This window comes from Rhinoraja longicauda, chromosome 1 (assembly GCF_053455715.1).
Source record: "Rhinoraja longicauda isolate Sanriku21f chromosome 1, sRhiLon1.1, whole genome shotgun sequence".
Lineage (NCBI taxonomy): Eukaryota > Metazoa > Chordata > Chondrichthyes > Rajiformes > Arhynchobatidae > Rhinoraja > Rhinoraja longicauda.
Genome location: NC_135953.1, coordinates 132,804,613 through 132,819,648, shown reverse-complemented (window position 1 = coordinate 132,819,648; position 15,036 = coordinate 132,804,613). Strand labels below are relative to the sequence as shown.

At 39.8% G+C, this 15,036-nt stretch overlaps 1 protein-coding gene across 2 annotated transcripts in view; it reads right to left on the bottom strand.

Annotated features, from left to right (window-relative positions):
- The window catches only part of hhip (hedgehog interacting protein), a 121,801-nt gene that overhangs the window by 93,406 nt on the left and 13,359 nt on the right, over nt 1-15,036 (bottom strand). For both annotated transcript variants that reach the window (XM_078412705.1, XM_078412712.1), the window contains exons 3-4: nt 13,790-13,946; nt 6,077-6,278 (exon numbers count right to left, since the gene is read on the bottom strand). In XM_078412705.1, the coding sequence (XP_078268831.1) occupies nt 6,077-6,278; nt 13,790-13,946 (359 nt within the window). The remainder of the gene's footprint in view (nt 1-6,076; nt 6,279-13,789; nt 13,947-15,036) is intronic.

Below are 15,036 nucleotides of genomic sequence, written 5' to 3'. Positions count from 1 at the left end.
TGAGTAACTATAGTAGGGTGAAGACTATTCCATGCTTTAATTGGGCGAGGGAAGAATGAATTGCTATACACATTGGGTTGCGTTGACATTGGGCGTGGAAGCAATAACCAAACACTCTTGTATTGCCACTTAAAGATGTGACAAATAAAGGGGGCAAAATGCTTGTGGGTTAGCATCTGACAAATCAAGGTCATTCATAAAAGTTTGCAAAAAGTTGAAATGTTCAAAAATTCTTCTTAAATATTGAGATTTAGATTTAGAGATACAGCGCGGAAACAGGCCCTTCGGCCCACCGAGTCCGCGCCACCCAGCGATCCCCGCACTTTAACACTATCCTACACACACTAGGGACAATTTTTACATTTACCCAGTCAATTAACCTACATACCTGTACGTCTTTGGAGTGTGGGAGGAAACAGAAGATCTCGGAGAAAACCCACGCTGGTCACGGGGAGAACGTACAAACTCCGTACAGACGGCGCCCGTAGTCAGGATCGAACCTGAGTCTCCGGCGCTGCATTCACTGTCAGGCAGCAACTCTACCGCTGCGCCACCGTGCAATCATTTACAAAGCAATTCGTTATTATCATCAAATTTTGTGTAGCTCTTTCTCTTATGCTTTTAATTTCAGTGGGAAGGTATTTTAATTTAAAAAACTCAAAATACTGTGTCTGCTGTAAATCTTCAATAGAAACAAAAACTGTTTAAAATGCAGAGCAGGCCAGGATAGATGTTCATTTGTGAATATGTTTGGATGGATGGAAATTCTTAGTCATTTAAAGCAAAGAAAAACAATTGAGTTTATCAAACAAAACCTCGTGAATAAGGTATTAACAGGCTGAGGCTCTGAGGCTGAAGTTCCAATGCACGGTTTCCATCTGAAACGCCAAAATGCCTTTGCCCTCATAAATGCCGCTTGATCTATTGATTTCCTTCAGCAGATTCTTTGTTGCTCTGAGACCGAAGGTTATATGTCCCATTCCCATTTTACAAAGTTGAACGATATATTTTAGGCTGATGCTTCAGTTTCCCATTTAGGACGTTGTAATTTAGAAGTTGTAATTCAACATCGGATGCATTCCCGAAGCGCACGATGGAAGCAACTGAGTAGTGTTATACAGCATCAAAACAGGCCCATTGGCCCACTGTCAACACCAACCATGAAGCCCCATCCACGCTAGTCCTGTTTGGTCTATATCCCTTTTTTCTATCAATGCACCTGTCCAAATAACTTTTCAATGTTGTAAAAGTGCCTGCCTCAACTACCTCATCTGGCAGCTGGTTCTATGCAACTACCACCCACTGGTAAAAATACCACCGTCTGAAAAAGTTGTCCCCTCAGATTCTTATTAAATCTTTCCCCCCTCACCTTAAAGCTATGTCCTCTGGTTCTTGATTCCCCAACTCGGGGTAAAGGACCCTATTGATTCCCCGCATGATTTTATCCAGTTTATGTCTTGTTACAGTGATGCTTGGTTTTTAAGTAACCCATACAAGATGTTATATTTCAAAACTCTCAAGTACTTACCGACTTGTCAGTGATTTCAGCGAAAATTTGGATGCCGGAGAAGCATTGACAGCGTGGGAATTTCACGATGTTTTCGATGACGCTGTAATCTCGACCTGACTCGGCATTGTCGTGGTCATTGTCGTCAGGTAAAAGAAAAGTTTGGCGATCTGCTACGACTTTGACAGTCGCCGGCAGTCGTCTTAAAATCGCCTAAAGTGGGACAGGCCCTTTAAGGACATGACATTGCAGGTGGCGCCACCTGATACACACACAACTCTTCAAAACTTAACTTGGCTGTAACTGTAAAGATCCTGACCATGGAATAATGTCCTGCTTCTACACAAACCTCTGGCAACACTGGAGTTTGTTCTCTGGCAGAACGATGAAATGGCTGGGGTAATGAAATTAAAACAGTTATGGAAATGTCTGCTCCTAAAGTCACACATCAGGAAGACTTCTAGACTCTGCATGAAGACCAATAAAAGAGTCTGCTGGCACCGTGTTATTCAGCATTGGGGTGGGAAATCTGCCTCTCCAATCTCATTTCAGCAAGAACTGGGAGAGGGAGCCCCTGTTCAGTTGAATGGGGATTTGCGGTCTGGAGATTAGGAGGCAAAAGGTAAGTTAAGCTTTTCCTTACTTAATTTTCAAAGATTTAAAAGGTCCAAGCATTACTTTTTGAAAAATACCAGCAATGCTCATAGTTTTAAAATATCTATGAAATATAAATCGCGGATGCACAGAGTGCACCTTGGAAGGAACTTTGTACAAATATCAGAAATTTGTTGGCCTGGAAATTGGTGAATGAATAATCTCTTTATGATATTTAATTTAGTTCTGAATTTAGAATTTAATTTAGAAATGTAACTTTAACCCCAACAAATGTGGTATCCACTACACATTTAGTCACAAGTAAACCAGCTGTGAGCAATTAATTTGATGGCCTGCTATAGCTGATTACCTAAATGGGCGGACGTTGAGAAAAATCTGGTATCAATGTAGTGAGGCTGAAAGTAGGGTCTCGACCTGAAACGTCACCCATTCCTTCTCTCCTAGATGCTGCCTGACCTGCTGAGTTACTCCAGCATTTTGTGATACCCTCGAGGCTGAAAGTAAAATTAGTGAAGGTGAAGCCGAATATTATCGAGTTAGCATGTTTCAAGATCTGATTACCCACACCCAAGGCATCAAAAAGCAGAGAGGGTGTTACTGACTGCTATACAAACTTGGCAGACATGATAGGTAGTGCAATAATCCCCTGAATATGCCACACTCTCTAACTGGTTTCACCAACACCCTATACAATTAGCTTTTTGAGACACACAAAACCACCTAGAGCGCTCTGTACCCCACTCATTTGTAGTCTCTCTCCATTTGTACTCTTCTTTAATGATTTCTCCTACTGAAGTGCATGTCCTCACACTTTCATACATTAAACTCAATTTTCCAAGTTTTCACCTACTCGCTCAACCTATCTTTACCTTACTGTGGAATCCAAAACATCCTCATCACAACATGCCCTCTCACCTATTTTTGTGGTATCAGCAAATTTATGGTACCTCATTCTCTGCTTGCTCCTTCGAGTCAATAAAATATTTGAGGTGCAAGAACTGACCGATGAAGCACTCCACCCATAAATATATTTCCAGTCTGAAAACGACCCATTTCTTTCAACTAGCATCTTATGATGTTACCACAAAGAGATTTGTATTGTTTCTTTAAAATGATCAGAGTTACAACCCCCATTTTTTCAGATGTGGCTGATGAGACTGTAGATTTGTGCCTGAAGTTTCTCTCTACCAAGTTTTAGAATTTCAGGGGCAACACCATCTCCTCCAGAGACCAGTTGAATTACAGCCATTGCAACCTCATGTTAGTCGGCATGATGGAAGAGTGGACTGGATGGCGTACTCTGGAATAGAGAGGACACCAACATGGGCAGAATGCTGGTTGAAGAATGTTTCGTAGTGCCCCCTCCAGTGGACATTGATTGTTACTCTCTTCTTCGGTAGACACAAAATGCTGGAGTAACTCAGCGGGTCAGGCAGCATCTCTGGAGAGAAGGGATGGGTGACGTTTTGGGTCGAGACCCTTCTTCAGGCTCTCTCTTCTTGTTAGGTTCGCCTGGAGTCTCGCTTCTGAGCAGAGTGAACCCTTGGGTGGTTAGGATTATGGATGATCTCGACAGCTATGAAGAATCAACACGTGTTCATCAGCTTCGTTGAAGGATCTCCTGCACTCCTTGCACCAATTATGTGTTCTTAATGTCACGGCCTTTTCATTGCAATCTCAGTCTTAAGATATCTTTGGAGGTGTTTTACTTATCCCACAACGTTTGATGAAGTTTCTAGTTGAAAACCCATGGCTTTCGGACAGCTGTGTTTTCACTCTCTTGCATGCTTCAGACATGGGTGTATACAGTTCCACCATACAGCCCCGGAAAGGTACCACCAACATGACCTCTGTAAAATCCTCCAGTTCACTGGCGTGATAACGTCAATGTCAACATCTGTTTCCAGTCAGCACTCAGGTTCCAAAAACACTAGCTTTAGACAATAGACAATAGGTGCAGGAGGAGGCCATTCGGCCCTTCGAGCCAGCACCGTCATTCAATGTGATCATGGCTGATCATTCTCAATCAGTACCCCGTTCCTGCCTTCTCCCCATACCCCCTGACTCCGCTATCCTTAAGAGCTCTATCCAGCGCTCTCTTGAATGCATTCAGAGAATTGGCCTCCACTGCCTTCTGAGGCAGAGAATTCCACAGATTCACAACTCTCTGACTGAAAAAGTTTTTCCTCATCTCAGTTCTAAATGGCCTACCCCTTATTCTTAAACTGTGGCCCCTTGTTCTGGACTCCCCCAACATTGGGAACATGTTTCCTGCCTCTAACGTGTCCAACCCCTTAATAATCTTATACGTTTCGATAAGATCCCCTCTCATCCTTCTAAATTCCAGTGTATACAAGCCTAGTCGCTCCAGTCTTTCAACAGGCTTTAATAGGCATGCCACATTATTTTATGTCAAATACGAGACTCCCCCCCCAAAAAAGATATCCTATGCCAATGCCTGTCACAGCAAGAGAGATTACAGTAAATTCAAAGGCATTCTTCAACATCTGAAAAATCTAACATCCCCACCAACTCATGGGAATCCATGGCCCATGCCTTGTCAAAATGCAGTAGGAATATCCAGGATGGTGTTTTAAGGAACAAATAAATCTAGTAAAAATGGTGGAAGGAGTACTTCTATTCAGGTCATCTACATGTCCCACCAAGCTTCTCCTTCTCTTGAAAAAAGTTACTTTCTTATTTATTTTATATTAACCAATTCAGCTTTCCAAAACTTATGGCAACCATGAGACCTGCTTCTAGAATCCATTAATAGTACATTGTAAACAGTTGATCGAAATAATTCTGAAGGGACTCAACACGAAACGTCACCCATTCCTTCTCTCCAGAGATGCTGCCTGTCCTGCTGAGTTACTCCAGCTTTTTGTGTCTATCTGATCCAAATAATTGATCTTTTATTGAAGCACCTGGCCTCTTCTGGCAATTCATCTTTCCGGGAAATTAATTGCCATGTTCTAGAAAAGCACGCTTTCACAGACAAGTAAAACGCACAAATATATAGATTCAGTTCCCATTTTGTGGAATCTCCACATAATGAAATTCTGTAAGCAATCAGCTTATAATGTTTACAAAGCTGAGAAATACATTTTAAGGATATTTTTCTTGGAATTCTTAGAAAATAATTTAAAGCAAGCTAATAAGTAGCTGTACAGTTTTGTTTTTGTTGCATAAATTTTAGTGGCAGTGTGAAACCATAAGAATAAAAAGGAAAGAGAAATTTTATAATCTCAGAAATAAGCACTGGAGCACTGTAAATTAGTGGCCTGAACCACAACATGAAATACCGAGTTTAAGATTTTATTCACTTGTGAACCTTGTTAATGAACATTAGCATGCCTTCTGTCATAGGAAACATCATGATTATATTAATCCCTGAACTAATCTGAAATTTATTTGGCATACTTTCAACAGGAACTGTTCACCAAATTAGTTTCTCCTCTCCATCCAAAGAGACAAAACAAATGATTCCAAGTACCAATGAAAGAAATTGCCAAGGAATTCATCTTTGGTTGTCATTTGCTGAACAGACCACATAGGTGCATTGTGCAATATCTCTGAAAGTCAGTTCCACTGAAATAGTGCAACTGAATATTGGAAGCAAAGTACAAAATGCAGTTGCTTCTGTATAACAGTATATACCGTAGCATTTCAAACTAAGGATGAATGTCTAGATATTTGACTTCCTTGGTATTTATGGCTCATATTCTCCTGTTGAACTAGGTATCAGGTGCACTTGAGCATGAAACAACCTCATAATTGTAATGAAATTTGGCCTAATCTGGCAATGCTATGCTAACTTCTTAAACAAATTGGTTACAGTTTAGAAATTCAAACTTGTTTCCCCGGTGAGAAACACATTTCATTTATGCACAAAAATTCTAATGATAAATAGATCAGTATAGATGAATATTAACATTCAATGAAAATACCAACCTTTATTCCACTCTGAACCTGCTTGTGAATGTCAAGGAATGATTCCTTCAGTAATTCACCATCAGGAGTGAAAATCTTTACAAAACCTTCTTTTTCCAAGATGAAGAGTCTTTGGGATCCATCTGCACAATGCACTAATCCAGTTGGCTGCACAAGTCCATTGACCACTTCATGAAGGCAGTAACAGTTTCTTTTATATTTTCTAAAGATAAAGTAAAATATTTTATTATTTTTGATAATGATGAGATTTATTTCATACAAAACAATTTGGATATTTTGGACATGTTGCCAAACATTACAAAAAAGGAAAATGTATGACATAGTCAGAACATTTTCACAATTCACCATTGGTCTATATAACCTTTTTTCTTTAATACATTATGGAGTTCAAAATTCAAAGTATGCACATACTAAAGCTACATTTTGCTTTGAGCTGAAGCCAATCTCTTTAGACTGAAGGTTCTATTTTATTAACAGCTAAAAGGTTGCTAAATTGAATAAACGTAGTCCGTTCTAACCTTTGACATTTTTGCCACAAAATATATCAATTATTTATTGCCAATTAATATCAATTAATTGATTGCATTGCAGCTCTTCAGTGAAATTATGGCTATCATGATATAAATTCCAATCAATACGACACATGACCTGATGGGAAGGTGATCGTTTTGCTGGATGATGCCTAAGGACTAAAAAACAATACTAGTTTTCTAAAATATTTGCTTACAAATGCGATTACATCAAAAAGTCATCACCGTTAATAACAATCAAACTGCTGTAACTGTTCAGAGAATCAGCATCTTTTCCCATGTCCCAGATAATGATATATAATCAAATTGTGAGACATAGTATTGAATTTTCAAGAATTTGTTTTCTGGAGATAAAAGCCAAATATGGCAGGATTCTTTGATTTAACATCTAGCTGCAACCCAGTGAACATCATACATTTAAAGGTTCAAAATGCTGGTGATGTTTCAGGCCAGGACCCTTCTTCAGACTAATCAATCCGAAGAAGGGTCTCAACCCAATAATAATCAACTATTCATGTTCACCTGAGATGCTACCCGACCTGCTGCGTTACTCCAGCACACTGTGTCTCTTTTTTTGTAAATCAGCTTCTGCAGTTCCTTGTGTCTCCACATTTAAGGGTCGGTAAGTCATGAATGATATTAGCATGAGTATTGCAATGAAATGCATTATTGTGAGATACGCTAGCTATTCAATAAATAAAGTTATTTCGTATGATATCTGTTTACAAAGTCCATTTACAGAAATTTATATTGTAAAAACTTGACCAGACGAGGCAGAATGAATTCTACGGCAAAAGGTTGTGGTACATGCAACTTTGACACAGTGCATATTAAATTAATGTTTTCGATAGTTTTTTTTAAAAGCAAAAATTATGTTTTAGCGAATTAATTCAACTGTTTAAGAATGCAAGAACCAGTTAGACACTAAATAAACATCTTACATCTATTTCATTTAGAAAAAAATGCAAAAACTTAAATCTGAAAAAGGGATAGAGTGCCAAGTCAACATAGGATGTTTGGTGAATTTGCTATAAAAATAATTTTAGGAATGTACGAAATTATCTTGAAGAGCTAAGGTGGCTAATTTGCTAAAACCTTCTGGAACTACTTTAAATGTTGCATCTAGGGACCCTGCCTTGCCAATTTGTAACCATAAAATTTACATTTAAATTCTTGGTGATGATTATTTTCATAAGAAATATTGCACACCTAGATTGGAGAAAATTATACCTCAGAGTATATAGTCCAAATTAGTGTGTAGGAAGGAACTGCAGGTGCTGGTTTAAATTGAAGATAGACACAAAATGCTGAGTAACTCAGCGGGATAGGCAGCATCTCTGGAGAGAAGGAATGGGTGACGTTTCGGGTCTGAAGGGTCTCGACCCGAAACGTCGCCCATACTTTTTCTCCAGAGATGCTGTCTGTCCCGCTGAGTTACTCCAGCATTTTGTGTCTATTCTACTGCAAATTATACCCTGGAGTACAGAATTCAATTACATTCTGTGGCCTTAATGATCTGACGTTACATTATACATTACAAATACATTATATATTTCAACTAATTCATTAAAGTCAATCTTTGATGATTACAGAACGTGGAATAACTGGCGGGATGCAAGGTGAAGAGAAGATATAGGTTCATGAGAAAGTGAACATGAATGTGTGAACTGATTTGAAAAAAAAGCAACCTAGCTTCATCACGCTCTTTAGCATTAGCTCAATACCCTGGAGTACCTGGTTCTTCAAATACACATCCAAGTACTTTTTAAAAAAGGATAAAGGCTTTCTACCTCAACCACCCATTAAGAAATCAGTTCCAGATCACCACCAGTATCTCTGTGAAAAAGATTTCCCTTATTTCCACTCTCATATTTTTACAAATCAAATTAAATCTTTACTCTCTGGTTTTTGATCGCCAGGTCTACGTCCTTCAAATACTGTGTCCAAGTGTTTCAAATAAATGACCCATTGTTTCCTATCTGTCCTCATATCTACAACTTTCAGGTCCTGGCAACATTCTTATAAATCAATCCCTGCAGCCTCTATATCATTCATGTAATGTGGTGACCCAAATTGTATGCAAACCAGATTGTGGTCAAAACATGATCAGACTAGGCAGAACAAATTCTGAGGCAAAAGGTTGTGGTACATGTAAATAAATGTTTTCAGTCGTTATTTTTAATGCACAAAATTACATTTAAGCCAATTAATTCCACTGTTCAAGAAAGCAAGAACCAGTTAGACCCTAAATAAACCCTTTACAACAATTTCATTTGGAAAAAAAATGCAAAATCTTATATCTAAAAAAGATCCGAGGCAAGTCAACGTAGGATGTTTGGTGAATTTGCTATAAAAGTAATTTTAGGAGTGTAGGAAATTATCTTGAAGAACTAATTTGGCTAATTTGCTAAAACCTAGAACTACTTTAAATGTTGCATCTAGAGGTCAAACTAGTGTTATGTTATGTTCAACATTAACACAACTGCTCTCATAATCTATGCCTCAGCTAATAACGGAAAGCATCCGTAATGGTACGGTACGGTAGCGCAGCGGTAGAGTTGCTGCTTTACAGCGAATGCAGCGCCGGAGACTCAGGTTCGATCCTGACTACGGGTGCTGCACTGTAAGGAGTTTGTACGTTCTCCCCGTGACCTGCGTGGGTTTTCTCCGAGATCTTCGGTTTCCTCCCACACTCCAAAGACGTACAGGTATGTAGGTTAATTGGCTGGGTAAATGTAAAAATTGTCCCTAGTGGGTGTAGGATAGTGTTAATGTACGGGGATCGTTGGGCTTGGTGGGCCGAAAAGGCCTGTTTCCGGCTGTATATATATGATATATGATATGATATTCTGATGAAAAGCAATTAATTCAATTTCTTTCTCCGCAGATGCCGACTGGTCTTCTGAGCATGTTTGCTTTATTTAAAGTAAAGTATCCTGTACATTTTTTAACCATCTAGAACAAGGGGTCACAGTTTAAGGATAAGGGGGGAAGTCTTTTAGGACCGAGATGAGAACGTTTTTTTTCACACAGAGAGTGGTGAATCTGTGGAATTCTCTGCCACAGAAGGTAGTTGAGGCCAGTTCATTGGCTATATTTAAGAGGGAGTTAGATGTGGCCCTTGTGGCTAAAGGGATGAGGGGGTATGGAGAGAAGGCAGGTACAGGTTACTGAGTTGGATGATCAGCCATGATCATATTGAATGGCGGTGCAGGCTCAAAGGGCCGAATGGCCTACTCCTGCACCTATTTTCTATGTTTCTATCTTACTGATCTGTCCTGTGGATACATACTTTGTGGTGCCTTGGTCCTCCACTCCACTCAATATCTTGCCATTGAGTGTACAATCTTCTGCCTCCTTGCTCATTCCCAAATGCAATTCTCTGAAATGAATTCAGTTTGCTATTCTTCTGCCTCCATGTGCAGCTTAGCCACTTTGCCGCTATAGTCTTGCCTCTGATTGCATTGCCCCAGGGAGATCTCTTCAACACCAGGAAGCAGAACCAAATTCTGGTCCGTGAGAAATATGCACTCAATCGTCTCCTGAAACACCTGCTACTCTTTTTTTTTTAAATTGGAAGGCTGCCAGCAAATCCCTCCTTGCCTGCACCCTCTTGAGTTGAGGGCTTGACCACTTTCTGTCGTTTGCTGAACATGAAACAACTCAGCTTCGCAGATGAACTGCAGTCACATCAGTTGTTGCTTAACCTCCAAAACCTGGAGCTTGACCTCATCCAACTGATCACATTTTCTGCGCCTGTGGATGTGCATTCCACAGGTCTGCCATGTCTCTGTTTACTAGTTTCATTTAATAAGCAGAAACATAAACTGTATCTCTACCCTCATTTTACTCTTTCTAACAGAAATCCCGAGTTTCATACTCAGCATTGATAATACCCTGTGGAATGTATTTCTTCTGCATCCCTGGTAACTTATGGCAAAATGATAATGAACTCAACTTGAGCATAAAAAAACAATCTCCCGCCTTTGTGTGCAGCTAAGCAATCTATCAATCACTGCCACAAACCAAAACATCACATTGTGGTACTAAATCGTAAACAAAGGTCTCCAACAAACAAGCTTGCTGTCACGTTTTACCACACTATCTGTAGCAAATACATTACCAATACTTTAAATACAAACATATAAATTTATAATTAACTCTAAAACCCCCCCAAAAATTTCAACATAATTTTTCTAAAAGGCATGAAGCAAAATCTGTTCCATATTTCCGGTTATCACACTTGGATCTTGTAGCAGCGTACATTCAAAAGTCAACATTTTTCATTTCATGCAACAGATCTACAATTTAATAACTGATTTTTTTCTGCCTTTAATTTTTATCAGGATTTGTAAAGGGTTTGTCCCTTGTAGGTTCTACCTGAAATTTCTCTTTCCTGGTTTCTACCCCAATTGCCTCCCTCTCAGGTTCGTGATGACTTTTCTCTTTACTAGGTTTGGAAGAATCCCTTCATTTTTGGCTTCCTCTTTGGTTTTAGATAAATCCACTGTTGAAGTCTGGATGAATTATTTCTTTACTAGGTTTATAATGAACTCTCAGGTTCTAAATAATCTCTCTTGTTCTGTGGTACGGATTGGCAATGGATGCTTGCTCGCAGGGATTTTCATTACTTTTGTGGAACTTGGTTGTGCTGCATACGATCAACATGGCTGCCTGAAGGGCCTGTCCCACTTAGGCGACTGCCGGAGACTGTCACAGTCGTAGCAGGTCGCCGAAAAAACGGTGACTGGACTCCCCCTACGACAATGTCTACGACAAGCTACAACAACCTACCACCTAGTCGATGGCAAGCTACCCAAAACTGGCGACCCAATCGTCACGACTTAGGACGTCCACCTACGACTGCACCTATGACAACCTATGGCCATGTAGGCGACAACCTACGACAACTGAAGTCAACCTATGTCCACCCGTCGACAAGCTACGACCCTGTCGGCGACAACTGAAGACAAGTCACATAATTTTGGCCGCCGGTTTTGACGCCGGTACCTGTCGCCAGTTGACGTAGGTAGTCGCCAATGGAATTCACCAAAGTCAGCACCGGCGACCACCCACGTCACCTGGCGACAACCTACGACAGCGCCTACGCCAGGAGACGTCAAGCTACGATCATTCGCGTCAAACCAACACTCGGCGAAAATTTTTAATCATTTCAAAATCCAGCGGCGACCAGAAAAACGCTACGACTCTTTGGAGATGACTCGCGACCGTACAGGCGACACCCCGACGACCGTGTGGCGACCTCCTAGTGGCCTAAAAAACGCCTAAGTGGGACAGGGTCTTTAATTTTCTCGACCCACAAATCTCAGGTTCTGAGACAGAAAGGAAAAATAATAGGAATTTTGCCTCCTGCCTTCTGTCGATAAAGCAAACAGAAACTTTCCGGGGAATCATTGACCCAATAAAGCCACTAGAGAAGCCAGTGAAACTGATCCAGCAAATCTCACATCCTGTGCCGAGCAACAGGCCCAATCCCACCAACAACCATGGTGCCAGCCGCCGTCAAATTGTGGATGGACATGTCAAGGTTATGGTCTAGTTAGATATTGTTGCTGCCTGGCATTAAATAGCTTAGGGCGCTGAATAAAATGGGTAAACGATGGTTGAAAAGAAAGGGTAGGATGCGGGAGGAGGATTGGAGTATAATGGAGGAAGGGAAAGTCTGAGGTTTGCAGGGAGTGACAGAGATGGGAGGGTGAAAATGAGGGATAGATTTTTCAACAGTCCCATATCAGACAGGATATCAGGAATCCAGGCAGAAACCATGAGAGAGGAAATTCAGGCAGAAGAAGTGAGATGAGATTTAAATGGCAAATCAGCTGTCCTGCACAAGATCATAATGGGCTGCCAATTTTCCTGTACAATTTTCATAAACAGGATACAGAACATTGTGTCCTAGGCTGGTATCTAGCGAGATAACTTTGTGCCACTATTTGCCTCGGAGTCACTGCATAGACATAAGGACCCAAGGATATCTGATCAGATATCATATCCTTTGGCCAATGTTCCACTATTTCCATTATTTTGAAACTTACTCTGGAAGCACAGCATGATGACGACACAATACAAGCTGCACACAACTCAAAGGTTCAAAGGTATCTTTATTGTCAAGTGTACCAATTAAGGTGCGGTGAAACTCGAATTTTCTCCTGTGACAATCTATCGATATTTCAAGAACAATGTTATGACGTTGTATATTAACTTGTCGTTGCACTTTCTACTCAAATATATCCACTTGTTGCCTTTCACGTGGGCCTCCTTTCTCTGGCTCTGCCCAATTTTTTCCTATTGCTCATTGTCCTCCCTTGTTGCTTCTGCATGATTTCCTCATTTGCTGTTTTGGCCTGAACTTCCCATATAAATACATCTGCCTGAATTTCCTCTCATTTGTGCATGTCCTTCCGATCTCACTTCCTATGCCTGAATTTCCCCTTTTACTGTTTCTACCTGGATTCCTTCTCTGCTGTGATTTCCCCTTCGGGTAGGTTGTAGCTGCATTCCCTCCCTCCTTGATTCCTCCTATGTTACCCCAGCTTCCTTTGGTTGGATTTTTTCCCCTCTGACTTTTGATCATGTCCTTGATCATGTCCTCCCTCTTTCTCTCTCACTCTCTACTACTGACTGTAGCTTCCTTCTGTCTGCCTAAATTTCCTTTGTCTCTGGTTCAGCCTAAGATCCCTTTCTCCGTCTCTGAAACCTGTCCCCGTCCCCCCCACAGAGAAACATATGTACCAAATTTTCAAATCCTGCAATAAATACTAACAAAAGAGACTATCTCTGAACATTTCTCAAGCATATGATAAAGCACACCCCGTCACCGATACACTTCATTGGTACATAAAACTATAAAATTACAGTCGTAGATCCAGTGATTAATGTAACCAGGAATTAATTTATTCAATACTCCGAGTAGTTTTAAAAACTGAATCAAGTGTTCAGTCTGAAAAAAGGAAATGCACATAATGTGGAATTGCAAAAGAAAAGCCATGGCTGCAGGGACTATTAATGAACTTCAACAATGTACGACATTCCGTTGAAGTTCCACAACAAAGCAAGCCATCTGGCAGCACATGTCTGCTGTGTAAGCTGACATGTAGCTGGTTCAATATCACGACTACAAAGACTTGTCTTTGCGAATCAAATAGTAGTTATCTTATTGAACCTGGTGGTCTGCTCCATCTTGTAATAGTCATCCATATGGTTTAGATAGTTGGAACCCGGTCCCTGTACTTGTTTTCTGGGCGAGTCTGGAAAACATATCCCATTGTCCTTCGCTGCGTATAGGTTACAGAACTCATCTGAAGTAGTTTGGAAGAGTCCTGGAAAACAGATGTCAAACAAATTACAAGGGTTTACACCATTAAATTGTCTACATGTGCAAGAAGAATAGCTGAAGTTGTGTTTTTTTTTAAAGGATCAAAAAAGGAACTGTGCATTGTTTTAAAAGATGATACTTCTAAAAATAATTCTCATTGGCATTATCTTGACATATATGCAGCTGTCAACTAATAGTGACAAATAACTAATTAAAGTATAGACATTTATATTGTTTTCAAATTTAAACAATATGGGTTTTACACAATTTATTAGAATTTTTATTCCATTTTTATTGTGATAACATTTGCGCCATTATTTGACTTTTAACACAAAAAAACCATTAAAATATTACGGTGGTGTTGACAGTTCCTTTGAACCAAAATGCACAAGTTTATGGTTTCAACATTCTTTAATCAACAAACCATTGTTACATGAGAGTGCTGAGGATGATCTTACAAAGAGCTGGCATATCAAGAAAATATTATCCAATCTATGAAAGTGAAGAAAATAGTAAACTATAACAAGATCAGGGGCATGTTAAAAATCGACCTTTTTCTGACAATTAAAATCTTTAAACCGTTAAAAAGTAAAAACTCTGTTGTTTCCTGTTCCTCAGCAATCAAATTGAGGACAAAATGTGAATTTATTTTTTCAATGCTCGCAAAGTGTAATAAATGCGAATACAAATGAACTATTCCTCAATTTTTTTTACTGTTGATGTTATTGTGATTACCCTTGTGGGGCAAAACAGACAGATCAATTGTTTTAGCTGTTAAAAGAAATCGATAAATTATTAAGGTCGTGTTCACGGATTTACCTTTCAAGAAAGGAGAATCTCAGAGTATAAAAACACCCAAGTAAAAAGTGACATTCCATGATCAATGGCATTATTGAAGCAATGTCTACATCTCACCCTTTGAATTTGTCCCATGACTTAAAATTTATTCCTTAGAATTACCTATCACGAGAACTGCAAGTGATATAACTAGTTTTGAAATCTCTTTCCTAATCCTATTTCCTCAGTTCTTGAGGTCTTTCTCTTGGCACGTTCCTTGGTGGCACTGACAATTATGTGCTGTCTGGAGTATCAGA